Below are 16,768 nucleotides of genomic sequence, written 5' to 3' on the forward strand. Positions count from 1 at the left end.
TACACTTTCTGACAGACAGACAAATTGGGAGACGGTATGGAATCACCGATTTAGTTAATTTTTAAATCTTTGTTTGGCGAGCATGAGTCCTGTTTCTCTGTTTTGTTTTGCGTTTAAATGCACACTTGAGTGTGCATAGATGTACCTGGCTTGCGTGCCAGAATAAGTGGGGCTTCTTGTATATACAGTGCCCATTTGGGTATGTTTTGACTGTTCACTTTTGGTTAACTCAAGGGGAGGCTGAATCTGAGCCTGGTAACCTGTGCGTTACGGGTTAAGTCAGGTTTTGCCAGACGAGGGTTTTGAATGCTGACATTTTAAAGTCATAAGTTTTGTAAATATTTGTAAATATCAAAATCATATTGAAACACCAGCGCTGTGAAAATAAATTCAACATCCATTTGCACCTCTAGCTGCCTCCTGCTGAATCTATGTCCTTATGACTGCTAGGAGGTACCTATTTTACGCCAGGATATACCCATGCCCTCCAGTACTTTTCTCAAGGTACCTAGTCAATAGAGGTCAGTTCAAGAGGAGAGTAAGAGGTGATACTCATACTGCCCATTGGGGCCCTTTCTGGGGTAGTTTTCTGCTTGATGGTAACATTATCCTCAATTTCTCTTTGCATAAAAGGCCAAAAAAAGGACTGTTCATCTGTAGCCCTCTGGTAGAACCAGTTGTTTATTTGAACCTGCTCCCCTGAACAGTACACCTCATTCCAGATACAGTTTGTTCCATTCATGGAGGTATTTTCTCAGAGCAGTGCTCTAGTTTGTCCATTGCTGACCAAGTGGTTGATTGTTCTCTCTGAGGAGCTTGAGCAGTGGGCCTATAGTGGGATCTTCCTCTTGAGCTCTCCGGATCTCGTTGTTGGTCACAGCCGGCAGCAGCATTTCAGTCTTTTCTCCAACGGGACAGAACTGGATGTTCAAGGAAGCCAGCCAAGAGGACTCATTTTCTGCCATCCTACTTCCCTGCCAAATGGCTGAGATTGTCTCCTGTGACAATTCCTTGTCAACCACCTACAAATGCCCCTCCAGAGTCACAGGCAGTTGTGACGGTGTTTGCATCACCGTTAGTTTGTCCTGGCCTATACTTTGTTAAATAAAAAATCTGCCAGCTCTCCCACCCATCTATGCCATTGGCATTCAGCTTAGCAGTGCTCATAACATAAATCAAGGGGTTATTGTCTGTTTACACTGTAAAATGGGGGAGTGTAAAACAGTCTCCGAATTTTTCGCAGACAGCCCATTTCAAAGCCATAAACTCAAGCTTTCTTGAATGCAAATGATAGTCTTTCTCTGCTGTGGTGAGAGTTCTTGAGCCATAGCCTATCACTCTTAAGTTCCCTTCCAGCTCTTGGTAGAACACAGCTCCCAAACCTTCACCTGACGCATCTGTGTGAAGGACCAATGGAAGTTCAAATTCTGAACAGGAGTAGGTCTATGAGCCGCTTTATGGTTTGTAGATGTTCGGCTGTCCAGTTCACCATTGCTGTTGATGGGAGTTGGCCTGTGTCTGAATGTTTAGTTTTGGATTTCTTCTTGACAGCTTGGAGTAGCAGGTCACCTGTTTTTTTGGTGGTTTTGGAGCAATTCATACAATACTTTGGCAATTCTGGAAAAGTCCTGTTGGATGTGTTTGCAGTTTGTTTTCCTTGTGTTTCAGATTATTTTGTGCCCAATAGAAATTATGGTAAATAATGTATTGTGTCATTTTGGAGTCACTTTTATTGTAAATAAGAATAAATTATGTTCCTAAATACTTCTACATTAATATGGATGCTACCATGATTACAGATAATCCTGAATTAATATAATGATGAGTGAGAAAGTTAGAGGATGAAAGATCATACCCCCAAGACATGCTAATTTATTGGTTGGAACCCTGTGGTCCTAGACACCTCCTTAATTTCCTTTGACTGTCTCTCCTTTTGTGTTTTCTCTCCACCGTTAACCATTGCATCAATATCATCTTTCAAGTTAAGCGGTATTGAGAAGCCTTGATTCTCTGATTCCATCAATGCAGAGAAGCTTAACCGTATGTTGATATACTCAAACACTTCATCACAGTCATTTGTCTCTGGAATGCTGTCTCCCTTTCAACTAAAGGTGCCACTGCTCGCAGCTCCAGTTCATTTAACTGTGGTAATTGTTTGTTTTTTTCTTCCCCCAAACAAGTGTCTTATATGCAGAAACTATTGTGGACAACTACTTGAAACTTCACACCGTAGGTCTAGACTAGTTCTGTCCTGCTGTTGATCGCTGTGCTGAAGTTGTAGCAGGCTGGTTGTCTCCTCACTCCACTGTAGCAATCCCGGTTGAGCCCCCACATTGTCTGGGGCCTGAAATGAATTGACAGGAAGCAGGATCTGATGTACTGTATTTTACTGCATCAGCTTCATGAGTTGTCCATACAGATTCATTTCATAGGGTTCAACAACTCATTAGAACAAATAACACAACAGAGCAAAGAGCCAACTGAATAAATAGACAAACTGGAATACAGGTAACTAGGCTAGCTAGCCCTAATGATAAACAACTTCAGTTGCTATGGTAGCTAGGGAGCTAAAATATTTGCTAAATGTAGCAACAAACTCCAAAATACAGATCTGCCACCTCTCACACAGTGGTGATTTTAGCATGTAAATCTTGGTGGGGCAAACATAATTATGTTTTTAGATGTATGCCAGTAAAGCTACTACACAGCACTAAACAATACATTAATTGCACTATAACGGTGACAAACAGTGCGCACAAACTGTTAAGGCCTACATAAAGCTGTCCTAACAGCAAAGTTATTTTTTTTTTTTGCACCATGGAGTAAATACTTACCACTGCTTCACCTGGCTATCAGCGGAGACTTGTCTGGCAGAGAAACAGTTCATTCAGCCTCATTTACTGCATTTAAAAAAACCATAGCTGATATGGCTGACTTGCTTTAAACAAATGTGGTCTCTACTGACAATTGAGATGTGCAAACTATGGCATAAGGGGAGGACGAGCTGATAAGAGGCAATCTGTAATTTCGATTAAGACATTAATGAGCGAGCTAGGACAGACTTTACATATTTGTTGAGCACTTGTATAATGTACAGCAACAGAATTCAGAACATGGGCCATTCTTACAGTATTCTCCCTCTACACCAAGTCAGAACCGTAGGATAAATAAACAAGTCATATAAGCACACAATGAAAGCTCTTACAATATTTGATGATCATTTCTCTAAAACAGGCTATAGGCTAAATGTGCACCACCAAGTCAGAACAGTAGGCTAATTTATGAGGGGAAAGGGAGCAAATTATTAAGGTGAGGCACATGGGCTACTAACGGCTTGCTACACAACATACATTTAGTATTACTTTCTTAACTAAAGTATACATATCTTCCTGGCATATTACGTCATGTATGCAGCAGCATACAATACCTTTTTGGACTCACCTTGTTTTGCTGTGCTCACTTGAACAGGAAGGTGGTGCGTTGGTCCTTCGTGAAAAATGTTATCAAACTTTATCAAACTGTCATCAAAGTCTGGCATTCTCTGGATTTATGGTGCTTTCAAGACAACTGGGAACTCAGGAAAAAAACAAGGTTGAATCATGACGTCAGTGATCTTCAGGTCGGAGCTCTAGAAAGAGGCCCGAGTTCCCGACTTGGAATTCCGAGTTGGATAACCATTCAAAACGTATTTTCCCAGTCGAACCTCATTTTCTTCCGTTTTCCCAGTTGTCTTGAATTCACTAAAGTCTGAGATTTCCGAGTTACCAGTTGTTTCGAACACGGCAGAAGTCATGCTGGATTGACAGCATGGGCAATGTGAATGTTTATCCTTTTAAGCTTGGAAAAGACACCCTTAAATCTAGACTTGGACCACACAATCACTAGTCTGAATAGTAGGCTAGTGATTGCTTTGAATGCTTGCAGTTAGTCACAGATTCCTTCCAAACCACTCATTGTTGAATTTGCAATTTCCAACTTGTTGTGTAATGTTTATGTCCAGTGGCCGATGAGCACCGAAACATTTTATCTAGAATTTCCTTCCATAATTTCTCTTCATATGACAAGGATTGAAAATAATTTGCCAGTAGATTGTCGACTTGATTCATGATGACGACCGCTAGCTAAAATTTTGAAAGTATGGTATTGCTATAGTAAATAACATAATTAGCTGTAATTTTCTGTGGCCAATTTATCTGAGCCTTCTTGGATGGGCACATCTAATGTAATTCTATGGCAGTACCCAAGAGACTTGAATTTTCGAGCTCTATCCGTATTGTCCCCATGAGTGATGGAACACTGAGCCAATTATGGCACAACTAGAGAACATTACCAACCCCGTATTTTCCACTGACTGCCCCACCACCACAGAAAGCACTGAGCTAGGCTGAAAAACCTGAATTTTTTTGGAGCTGCCTTACTCAAGAAAGCAAAAAAAGAGACCGTGATTGTAAGCAGCTTTATTAACTGAATGATTTTTAAATTTTTTGTTTTTTACATTGTTTGCAAACTGATATGTGACATGAATAAATGCCAAAATAACATGCAAACATGCAAAAAAAAAAACTCTAAACAGGTGGGGCTCAAAACAGGTGGGGCTCTGCCTCACCTTCCCTGAATGACGGGTCACCTCTGCTTCACGTATTGGGCGTGAGACATGTATTTAACCCTCATCTCACGCTCACATACCACACCTCATGCTTTAAAAAGTGCTGCTTTTTGGCCTCCCGAGTGGCGCAGTGGTCTAAGGCACTGCATCGCACTACAGCCTGGGGTTCGATCAATGACTGGAAGTCCCATAGGACGGCGCACAATTGGCCCAGCGTCGTCTGGGTTAGGGGAGCGTTTGGCCGGGGGGGCTTTACTTGGCTCATCGCACTCTAGCGACACCTTGTGGTGGACCGGGCTCCTGCAGGCTGACAAACATCACCTCTCCCAAGCCTGTTGGGGAGTTGCAGTGACGAGACAAGATCGGAATCATGAAATTGGGGAGAAAAAGCTGGTTAAAAAAAGTACTGCTCTTATTTTTCGAATTAGTCCAATTGTATAGTCAGTGCTTTAACTTTTCAACTGTGCCTCACGAGTTAAACATGCATCTCTCTCATGTAGAATAAGTAATCACGTCGGCTCTATTTGTGGTATTTCTATCTGCAACTTTCGAGAATATTTTCATACTAAACATGGCCATGTCCTGCCACAGAACTGTGAACCGCGGCACATTGAAGCAAATTATTTGTCTAGGTATGTAAGGTCATCAAAAGGATTGGATGCACTTTTTAAAGAAACGGCCCTCAAGGATAGAGTGGAGCAGACGCAGCTGAATGGAGAGAGAGAATGTTCTCCTCTGAGTTTATAAAACTGTAGAAAGAGCAGCATGGTAGCACTGTTGTCTTGTATAATGTTGTCAACAAATTAGGTTGCTGTTACTCCCGTCCCATATACAGAATGTTGCCTTTTGACATCATGTGCTAAAGTCGATTTTAATCCACACTTGAATTAGCCTGGTCCCCTCGTTTCATGTTTGTTATTGAGCCTAAACTCTAGGGGGCTGTGACAACGAAAAGGCAACAGACAGTCCTACAGTGGGGTTTGAAATGATTGACACCCTTGATAAAAATGAGGAAAAATGACTCTATATATAATAAATGATTCAAATACTGAGCTACTGTATATTGTATGCTAACAAAAATAAGGAATTTATATTCAATTGCTCAGAGAAGGAAAGTAATATATTTCTCAAAAAGGTAGGGGTTAAAATGTATAGCTCTGTTTTCAATACCTCACCTTCCGAGGATAATGGCACTGAGCCTTTTTCTAAAATGTTTTATAAATCGGAGAACACATTGGGAGGAATCTTAGACAATTCCTCCATACAGAATCCTTCCAGATCCTTAATATAATTTGTTTGCTCTTATGGACTGCAAGCACCGCTTGACTCTCTTCCCAGACTTGTTGATGAAGGGTCCGGTCCCTCGATGATCCTGTCCTACGTGAACCTTTCGAGAGGCTAGCTAAACGAACGCTACATAGCGTGCTAGCCAGGTTGGCTAACTCTCTGAGGTGAGCTAGCTATTACTAGCTATTTCTGCATCCCCACGGTAGAGTTGCTGGGGTAGCTCTCTTGTTTAGTATACGTATCTTTAAGTCGCTCGGCGAGCCGACGTAGATCTTTGCGCAACGCGAGAAAACACGGTGTCATCTATTTTTCTCAATGAGGTACCTGAGTGCCCCGCTGGGAACAGACGCTCCTGCGTACCAGTGGCCTCAAACACTCCTTTACGTGATTCCGCCAGTGGTTCTGATTCAGCCCACGTTGAATTGGGTGCGCCGGGAGGGCTTACCATTGATTCTTGTGGCTCCCCGTTGGCCCAAGCAGCCTTGGTTCATGGTGATCATCTGCCTTTTAAGCGGGGACCCGTGGAAACTCCAATTGCGCTCCCATTGCGACTTGCCGCTGGTTTTGGAAGCACTGTATGTGGCCCCCTTTGATCCTCAGGAGTTGATGGATCTGAAGATCCTCTCTTACAAAACCTCCCTGCTCATGGCTTTGGCTTCAACTAAATGTGTTGGGGACTTCTGTACACTCTTCCTGTACTCTAAGGTGACGTTGCTTCCAAATGTGGCCTTTGCCCCGAAAGTCATGGCTATGTCCTACAGGTCCTTAGCTTTTTGAGCTATTCGGTTTTGTGACCAACTTTTTGTCTGTTTTGCTAATCCAGGTCGCGGCACGGCGCTCTCTAAGCAGCGTCTCTCCCACTGGATTGTAAAGGGTATGTCTCTGGCATATAGCAGCAAGGGGCAAAGGTTACCTAGCGGTGTACGCACCCACTCCACTAGGGGTCTGGCAGTGTCTTGGGCGTTGTTTAAAGGGTTGACTGTAGGAGATATTTGTGCTGCGGTGAGTTGGGCATCACCACACACTTTTGTGAGGTTTTATCGCTTGGATGTCACTGCTCCCAGTGTAACACACAGTGTAGGGGGAAAGGGGAAAGTCGCTAGGCAACACATTGTGTGCATAATACCCAGGCTGCTACATCTGGTGGGGTCAGGTCTGGGTGGTCTTCCATTGTCCAGTTCATTTAGTACCCATTGGGATCGGCTTGGTGCGTGATTATATTTCCCCATAGCATGTGTACCGAAGTTGACTGACAAAGGGAAAGTAACGTTATGACTATAACTGATGTTCCCTGAAGGAGGGAAACAAGGTACAACACCTGTCTGGCCCCACTCCACCCATACCTGTGCTCTGTGAAGTGCGGTATTAAATTGAAGGAATGAACCCGATTGTCACGCTTATCGTACAGCGAGCCAATAGTATGTTTTGCCTTGTTTCCCTCCTTCAGGGAACAAAAGTTAGTCATAATGTTACTTTTTCAATGGGTTTCAAGTCCGGAGACTGAGATGGCCATTGCAAAATGTTGATTTTTATGGGCAATTAACCATTTCTTTGTGGATTGTGATGTATGCTTGGGGTTATTGTCTTGCTGGAAGATCCACTTGTGGCAAAGTTTCAGCGTCCTGGAAGACGCAACCAGGTTTATGGCTAAAATATCCTGGTAGTGAAGTTCATTTTTCCGTTGACCTTAACAAGGGCCCCAGGACGCAAAATAACCCCATAACATCAAAGACCTGATATGTCCTGATATGTCTTTGTCCATGAATGGCTGCAAAAATACATAGCCTCATATTCATTTTCAGTGTTGGATATTAAATGCTCCAGGCCTCAAATATCATTTTATGACATTTTTGTATTGTGTACTTCCTAGGCAGAGATGGTAGGGGGACTCACAACTCATAAACACATTACATTTTGTCTATATAGAATAAGATGATGGCAAGGATCTTCAACTAATACTAATACAAGTACTTTGTTGAAGCACCTTTGGCAGCGATTACAGCCTCAAGTCTTTTTGGGTATGACGCTACAAGCTTGGCACAACTGTATTTGGGGAGTTTCTCCCATTCTTCTCTGCAGATCCTCTCAAGCTCTGTCAGGTTGGATGGGGAGCGTTCCTGCACTCTACAGAGATGTTCGATCGGGTTCAGGTCCAGGCTCTGGCTGGGCCACTCAAGGACATTCAGAGACTTGTCCCGAAGCAACTCCTGCATTGTCTTGCCTGTGTACTTAGGGTTGTTGTCGTGTTGGAAGGTGAACTTTTGCCCCAGTCTGAGGTCCTGAGTGCTCTGGAGCAGGTTTTCATCAAGGATCTCTCCTGTACATTGCTCCATTCATCTTTGCCTCCATCCTGACTAGTCTCCCAGTCCCTGCCACTGAAAAACATCCCCACAGCATGATGCTGCCACCACCGTGCTTCACCGTAGGGATGGTGCCAGGTTTCCTCCAGATGTGACACTAGGCATTCAGGCCTTTAGAATCTTGGTTTCATCAGACCAGAGAATCTTGTTTCTTGTCCTTTTACTGAGGAGTGGCTTCCGTCTGGCCATTCTACCATAAAGGCCTGATTGGTGAAGTGCTGCAGAGATGGTAGTCCTTCTGGACGGTTCTCCCGTTTCAACAGAGGAACTCTGGACCTCTGTCAGAGTGACCATCGGGGACCTGGTCACCTCCCTTACCAAGGCCCTTCTCCTCCGTTTTCTCAGTTTGGCCACGCTGCCAGCTCTAGAAAGAATCTTGGTGGTTCTAAACTTCTTCCATTTAAGAATGATGGAGGCCACGGTGTTCTTGGGTACCTTCAATGCTTCAGAAAATGTTTGGTACCCTTCCCCAGATCTGTGCCTCGGCACAATCCTGTCTCAGAGTTCTATGGACAAATTCTTCGACCGCATTGCTTGTTTTTTTGCTCTGACATTCTCCGTCAACTGTGGGATGTTATATAGACAGGTGTGTGCCTTTCCAAATCATGCCCAATCAATTGAATTTACCACAGCTGGACTCCAAGTTGTAGAAACATTTCAAGGATGATCAATGAAAACAGGATGCACCTGAGCTAATAGCATAGCAAAGGGTCTGAATATTTATGTAAATAAGTTATTTCTGTTTTAAATTTGTAATAAATTTGCTAACATTTCTAAAAACCTGTTCACTTTGTCATTATAGGGTATTGTGTGTAGATTGAGGGAAAAAAGTATTATTTTACCAATTTTAGAATAAGTCTATAACGTAACAATGTGGAAAAGTCAAGGGGTCTGAATACTTTCCGAGTGGTGTGTGTTTATTTATTTATTTATTGGTCATAGTCCTAAGCCATGTCAAAATATGTAGAATTTCAGGAAATTAGCTTTAAAACTGTAACATTTTCCTGGGGGAGGACCCCCAAACCCACATCTAGGGGTTGTGTCAGGGGGCAATGATTTTCAAGATAGCTTGGAGTGAGATTTTCTTTCTTTGAAAGTTGGCAGCCAAGAAAATAGCACTTACATATAAAACTGCATTTGGATATGAATTTCATAACCTGTTAGGTATGTTATGAACTTGTTATCAATAAGCCTCTTAACTGTAAACATGTTATACAGGCTAAAAATGAAAAATGTACTGTCACAACAGCTAGTGAGCTAGCAGTCCGAATGCCCTTTAGCTGACCAATTCAACATTAGCTGACGAATTCTTGAGTAAACAACACATTTTGCAACGATCAAAAGGTCATCACTGTTTCGACTATATCTTCAATTGTTTATGTCTTCGTGAACATGTCATTTGTGGGGGATACTTGCTGGTACAGACCTAAAATGAATCGGCAGGAAAAGCACGATCAGATATAGTGTCTTTTTATTGCATCGGCTTCATGAGTTGTGAAGCCAGGCGGCTAGGCGTTGCCTCAGTGGATTCCTAGAGTAGCTGCGCTACCCACGCACACACAAACTTGCATGATTAGCATGAAGGGAGAATAGGCAGCCTAGCCCTAATAATTCTCAAAAAACAGTTGAAATTGGGTGTTAAATAACTATTACCATGGCATATTGCTTACTCACCTGAAAGCTCTTTCTTATGTTAAGAAATGTGAAATTGAGGTGAGATCGAATTGGTGCTTGAATACTGAACAATTAAGCTCTGCTGTATAGATATTTAAGAGAGATTTTTCCCTAACACATCCTGTCTCTCCATCCCCTGCCCTGTATTTACAGTGCAAATAGTGCTTTGCTTCACTGACTTAGTGCTAGATGTAACTCACTCCTCTCTGCCTAGCTTTTTGAAGCTATATCCACAATAGTTACTTTTAATATATCTTCCCGTCCCATACGACAGATGGCTTATTGCAGTCCTGGTATTATTCCAATAAATGTTGCACCGAGAAACATCTGCTATGCAAATCCCGCCGTATTGCTGTCACTTTGTCTTTGCCTGTCAAAGTAGAGATACAGCTCTCTACCTCGTACCGGAGCGTTGGGCTGCCTGCCAGACAAAGGCCATGAAACACAGCTGCCAACTCTATCCACTGAACATCAAATAGAACTCAAATTACTGCTAGAAGAGGATCCAATACTTCTCCCACTGAATATCACATTTAACAGCTGAGATCCCAAAACGATGCTCCTCCTTCTACACTACAGAGTCCTGCCATTAGTGCTAGTTTATCTTGTATACTGAAATGTCAACGGCTATTATGTCATAGGGCACTGCATATAAAGCCCTTAGAGGTTTGACCTGAATAGTGTCTTAGAGTTGCTGAAGAAGACAGACTCTCTTTTTGAGGGTGAGGTTAAGAAAAAACAGTGTTTGAGAGTCAGATGAAGAAGAACGAGAGATGAAGGTCTACATGGAGCTTCCGCTCACTATAGCCACCCTCTCCCCAGTGACACAGAGATTGCAGGCGGGCAGCAGCACTGGGGACATGCGGAGCCAGGGCCCACAGGCCTGTGTGTGGGACCACAACTAAAGGATCCTAAACACTCCCGCAGGAACTAATGTTGTGGACAGAAGCCCAGCCCAAACCGTTGGCGTGAAGAACATAACCATGGAGAGAGCCATGGAAGTCAGGGATATATTAACCAAAGATTACCCAACTGCAACCTACTGATGCCAGCAAATGTTAAGATATTTACATTGGGTTAGTTATTTTACCAGGCAAGTCAGTTAAGAACAAATTCTTATTTTCAATGACGGCCTAGGAACAGTGGGGTTAACTGCCTTGTTCAGGGGCAGAACGAGAGATTTTTACCTTGTCAGCTCGGGGATTCGATCTCGAACCTTTGAGTTACTAGTCAAACACTCTAACCACTAGGCTACCTGCCGCCCCATTTTAAAGTGAAATGATAGTGAAAATGATGTATTATAACATGCAAAGTCCCCGCTGAGCTCCATACAATGTAACTATGGCCTTTAGAACAGCTGTATGGCTGAGCATATATATCAAAAGATTCAGTTGTGGAGAAAAGTTTGGCCTTGAGTTTGTCTGTTTGGAGAAACACATGTACAGTGAGGGGGAAAAAGTATTTGATCCCCTACTGATTTTGTACGTTTGTCCCTGACAAAGAAATGATCCGTCTATAATTTTAATGGTAGGTTTATTTGAACAGTGAGATACAGAATAACGACAAAACAATCCAGAAAAACGCATGTCAAAAATGTTATAAAAGGATTTGTATTTTAATGAGGGAAGTAAGTATTTGACCCCTCTGCAAAACATGACTTAGTACTTGGTGGCAAAACCTTTGTTGGCAATCACAGATGTCAGACGTTTCTTGTAGTTGGCCACCAGGTTTGCACACATCTCAGGAGGGATTTTGTCACACTCCTCTTTGCAGATCTTCTCCAAGTCATTAAGGTTTCGAGGCTGACGTTTGGCATCTCGAACCTTCAGCTCCCTCCACAGATTTTCTATGGGATTAATGTCTGGAGGCTGGCTAGGCCACTCCAGGACCTTAATGTGCTTCTTCTTGAGCCACTCCTTTGTTGCCTTGGCCGTGTGTTTTGGGTCATTGTCATGCTGGAATACCCATCCACGACCCATTTTCAATGCCCTGGCTGAGGGATGGAGGTACTCACCCATGATTTGACGGTACATGGCCCCGTCCATCGTCCCTTTAATGCGGTGAAGTTGTCCTGCCCCCTTAGCAGAAAAACACCCCCAAACCATGTTGTTTCCACCTCCATGTTTGACGGTGAGGATGGTGTTCTTGGGGTCATAGGCAGCATTCCTCCTCCTCCAAACACGGCGAGTTGAGTTGATGCCAAAGAGCTCCATTTTGGTCTCATCTGACCGCAACACTTTCACCCAGTTGTCCTCTGAATCATTCAGATGTTCATTGGCAAACTTCAGACGGGCATGGATATGTGCTTTCTTGAGCAGGGGGACCTTGCGGGCGCTGCAGGATTTCAGTCCTTCACGGCGTAGTGTGTTACCAATTGTTTTCTTGGTGACTATGGTCCCAGCTGCCTTGAGATCATTGACAAGATCCTCCTGTGTAGTTCTGGGCTGATTCCTCACCGTTCTCATGATCATTGCAACTCCACGAGGTGAGATCTTGCATGGAGCCCCAGGCCGAGGGAGATTGACAGTTCTTTTGTGTTTCTTCCATTTGCGAATAATCGCACCAACTGTTGTCACCTTCTCACCAAGCTGCTTGGCAATGGTCTTGTAGCCCATTCCAGCCTTGTGTAGGTCTACAATCTTGTCCCTGACATCCTTGGAGAGCTCTTTGGTCTTGGCCATGGTGGAGAGTTTGGAATCTGATTGATTGCTTCTGTGGATAGGTCTTTTATACAGGTAACAAGCTGAGATTAGGAGCACTCCCTTTAAGAGTGTGCTCCTAATCGCAGCTCGTTACCTGTATAAAAGACACCTGGGAGCCATAAATCTTTCTGATTGAGAGGGGGTCAAATACTTATTTCCCTCATTAAAATGCAAATCATTTTATATCATTTTTGACATGCGTTTTTCTGGATTTTTTTGTTGTTATTCTGTCTCTCCCTGTTCAAATAAACCTACCATTAAAATTATAGACTGATCATTTCTTTGTCAGTGGACAAACGTACAAAAATCAGCAGGGGATCAAATACTTTTTTCCCTCACTGTACGTGTCGTGGCCTCAGATCCTGTGGTTTGATGAGACTATCACAATTTTCTTTTAGCCCCCAAAAGGTTTCTGTCTGCCGAGAATAGTCTCTCCTGAGAGACGAGCTGTAGAGTGTGTGAGACAGAGTAGTCATACAGTATCTGTCAGAGATTTGATGGACTGTCCTGAGGATCAGCCTCAGTCTGGCTCTCTGCACATTGGTATTCTGCTGAGGTTGATGGGGAGCAGGTCTGGCAGTGCCTCTGGCGTGCGCTCTGATGGGGGGGATTTTACCACCTCTCCTCAGAGGAAACAGACAGTCAGTGCCTCTTACACTCCTCACGTAACCTTGTAAAACCATCCGGAAGTCTCGTAAGCTTACATTATTTTTCGCTACAGCGCATCGGTAATCAGCATGGTAATTACGAGGCTCCTTCTCATGCACTCTGTGTGTGTGTGTGTGTGTGTGTGTGTGTGTGTGTGTGTGCCCCGTCCGTCCGTCCGTCCCTGGGAGTTGTGAGCTAACATGAGCGCTGTATTGCATTGTGCTGTCAGTGAATAGAAGGAATGCTATTCTTTCTCCTCTGCAGGGCCAGCATTGTGCAGAAGAGGATCATTTACTTCCAGGATGAAGGTTCCCTCACTGTCAGACTGTGTGAGAAAGGTACAGCATATCTGTCCTATACGAATATTACTTCTCACGGAACAGCCCAATGCTTTTATATGGTCTGTTACTGTAGTAGATTATAATGGCGATATTGTATGTAGTCATATTCAGAAATTATATTCGGTCAAGCAAGATCACCATTCTTATCTTCACTTTGTGTGGGTGTGTGCGTGGGTGGGGTTGAGGGGTCATGCGTACGTGTGTGTGGGTGGGTGGTTGTGTGTGTGTGGGTGGGTGGGTGGGTGGGTGTGTTTCAGAGGCTGTGTTTGGGGAGACCACAGAGAAGCCCCCTCCGGAATGCTGTGCCTGTGGGACGGCCAAGTACAGAGTCACCTTCTATGGGAACTGGTCGGAGAAGATTCACCCTAAAGACTACCCCAGTAAGTCCTTCACTGCAGTCATGTATGTACACCCACGCACACTGCACATTGCTGTACAACTTCCCACCTGTTGCTCAACTGTCCGTTTGCTCTGGAGTGTGAAAGGATTTGCACCATTTATAGTCATTAAGCAAGATATTGTGGTTTTGGAAGAAACACAAAAAGGTTACATTTTACCCTGGACATATTTAGACTGTCTGTTGACTTTAGTAACATACTGCACGAAAGAACAGCACACTGTAGTTTAGAGCAGTGGTTCCCAACCTTTTTTGAACTGTGGCACACCTTGATGGGATATTAAATTCTGTGGCACACCTAAAATGTCCCTTCTAATTTATTTAGTGGTAATGACCTCATCTGATCCATACTGCAAATCATCTATTGTCTGTGACGTTTTTTTAAAGGTTTGTTTTCATAGTTTCTTACTCATGATGGTTCATTTGTGCGTACCCTTTTAAGAGCTTCCTGTCAATTTGAGCCAGAAAGAAAAGCATGTAGCTCTGATAAAATAGGTCTTTAGTTTTGAACGGTTTGGGCTAAAGATGAGCTGCCTTCTGCACTGTAAAGGTGCAACCACAGACGCAAAGCCATGCTCTGTTTCGTTATATGGCAGAGGCTGTAGTATAGCTAGTATAGCTAAACCCAGAGTATAGCTAAGCCCAGAGTATAGCTAAGCCCAAGGACTAATCAGACTTGCCTGTTCTAATTCTTTTCACAGACAAAGTAAAATCATACGAATGAGTTTGCTCGTGATGGGCACCCCTCAAAATGATACGAACATAACAGCAGCCTGAGTGCACTGGACTTGAAACAACGATACAGATGTAATCATGTGCCATTTCATGTTTTATCAGACTGGCACTGCATTCCACAGGTCATGTTTATAACGGTTAAAAAAAAACAAGATTAGGAAAGGTTTTCCTAGACTCCTGAGAGTTCCTCAAGGCAAACCACTTTGGAACCACTGGTTTAGAGGATTTCTCTCAAATTATTTGTGTGTTGTTGGGATTTAAACAAATACTTTTCAGTAAGCCTAAGTCAGTAAAACAGTATGATATTGGATAACTGTTATGATACAGTCTCCTCTTTTGGAGCTGATGATCCGAACCACACACATATTCCCTGCAGTCAGTGTTATGTAGTCACAGCTTACAAAGGGAATCGCCATAAATAATTTGAGATGGGAAGAGACTCTTTTGGCAGGAAACAAGAAAAAAGTTTTGGTACATTAAAGCACATCACATGGATTCTCTATAGGCCTGATGGGCTTAAAGAGATGAACTGTATAGTTTACCTTTCCCTCCAGCTTTATATCTAATCTTTCACGGAGGGAAGCGTATCATGGGAAAACTTAATTACATTCAAGGGTAAGTAAAAAAAATGATATGTACAAATTGGTTGGTGTGTGTGTGTGGTCTGACTGGGTCTATTCCAGCCTCAACTCTTTCAGTAATGATGAGGGCTCCACCAGTGGAAGTGCGGGCCTGTCACAGTATATCTAACAGTGGCCTTCCAGCCACATGCATGGCTAATGAACACTGTCTCCACCACTCTGCTGTTAGCCTCACACGCCCAGCAGACACAGTTAAAGCCAGGAGCGATCTGTCAGCCTCTACACCTACACATGTAGGATCTTAATTTTGCTACAGTTTGCTACAGCAGGAAAGTAGTCCTGCAGCAACAGAAAATGAGTTCTAATTCATCCACATTTTTGTAGGGGGTTGATACATTTTTCATAAGGGAAAATCAAGTCTTAAATTTCAAAGTGGAAATTGCAAACTTCATTAGCCTTTTTAAACCTCAAATGCACTGTGAGTTTAACATTTCCTGCATTGCAGGAAAGTTCTCCTGCAACATGGTGATCAAATTAAGATCCTACATCTGTACACAGACACACGCAGACGACTTTGTTTCTTTGTCACCACCCTATACAGGACGTGCCAATCATTGGTCAGCCCTCATCGGGGCGTCCCACTCCAGGAGCTATGTCCTGTGGGAGTACGGTGGCTTCGCCAGCGAAGGGGTGAAACAGGTGGCAGAGCTGGGGTCTCCAGTTAAGATGGAGGAGGAGATAAGACAGAAGGTAGGTCCTAAAAAACATCATGGGTTCCGAACTGTTCATGTTTGCTGATCCGCAATATCTGATCTTCAGACAAAAAGTGGCTTGGATCTGACTTTCTGATGTCTTAATGTGCCTGTCTCCGCTTCTGAAACAGCATGTCAAAGGTTGATCAGTTAATGGAAGGCCCTCTCTGGCATATTAATGAAACACACAAGTCTGTATATTGGCTGATCTGCACCGCTCTGCTATTTAGTGCTAATTCCCTGCTCTCGGGTGACATGGCAACAATAGTGTTGAGGCCAGGGACAGATGAGATGCAGAGGGGCATTGTGGGATGGCTGTGGAGGAGCGGTGGCATGGCTAATGGAGGGAGAGGTGAGTAAGGATGGCCGCCTCACAGAGAATCTTAAAGGTCACACAGGAAAGGCTCGTAACCCATGTGATCCTTTCTTCACCACAATGCTGTGAGGGCCGACTAATAATGGGAATGTTGACAAGTGTCAGATGGAGGATAGTGTTCTTTTTGACTTCCTGTCACAAGCAAATATGATTGGTTGTCACGGATTCTGGATGTGGGCACAATCACCAATATCTGCTTTCAACTTTTCTGTTTATAATTCAATTACTCAATTGTTGTTGTTGTAAAATAAATTACTGTGATATCAATCAAAGTAGAATTAAACCCATAGGAATGTGCTCAATATACAT

General features: G+C 43.3%; 1 protein-coding gene across 4 annotated transcripts in view; it reads left to right on the plus strand.

Moving 5' to 3' along the window:
• The window catches only part of LOC106573225 (spondin-1), a 137,320-nt gene that overhangs the window by 37,848 nt on the left and 82,704 nt on the right, over positions 1–16,768 (plus strand). For all 4 annotated transcript variants that reach the window (XM_014148063.1, XM_045696944.1, XM_014148064.1 and 1 more), the window contains exons 5-7: positions 13,542–13,615; positions 13,876–13,998; positions 15,933–16,081. In XM_014148063.1, coding sequence (XP_014003538.1) covers positions 13,542–13,615; positions 13,876–13,998; positions 15,933–16,081 — 346 coding nt within the window. The remainder of the gene's footprint in view (positions 1–13,541; positions 13,616–13,875; positions 13,999–15,932; positions 16,082–16,768) is intronic.

Source organism: Salmo salar, chromosome ssa16 (genome assembly GCF_905237065.1).
Source record: "Salmo salar chromosome ssa16, Ssal_v3.1, whole genome shotgun sequence".
NCBI classification, from domain to species: Eukaryota; Metazoa; Chordata; class Actinopteri; order Salmoniformes; family Salmonidae; genus Salmo; species Salmo salar.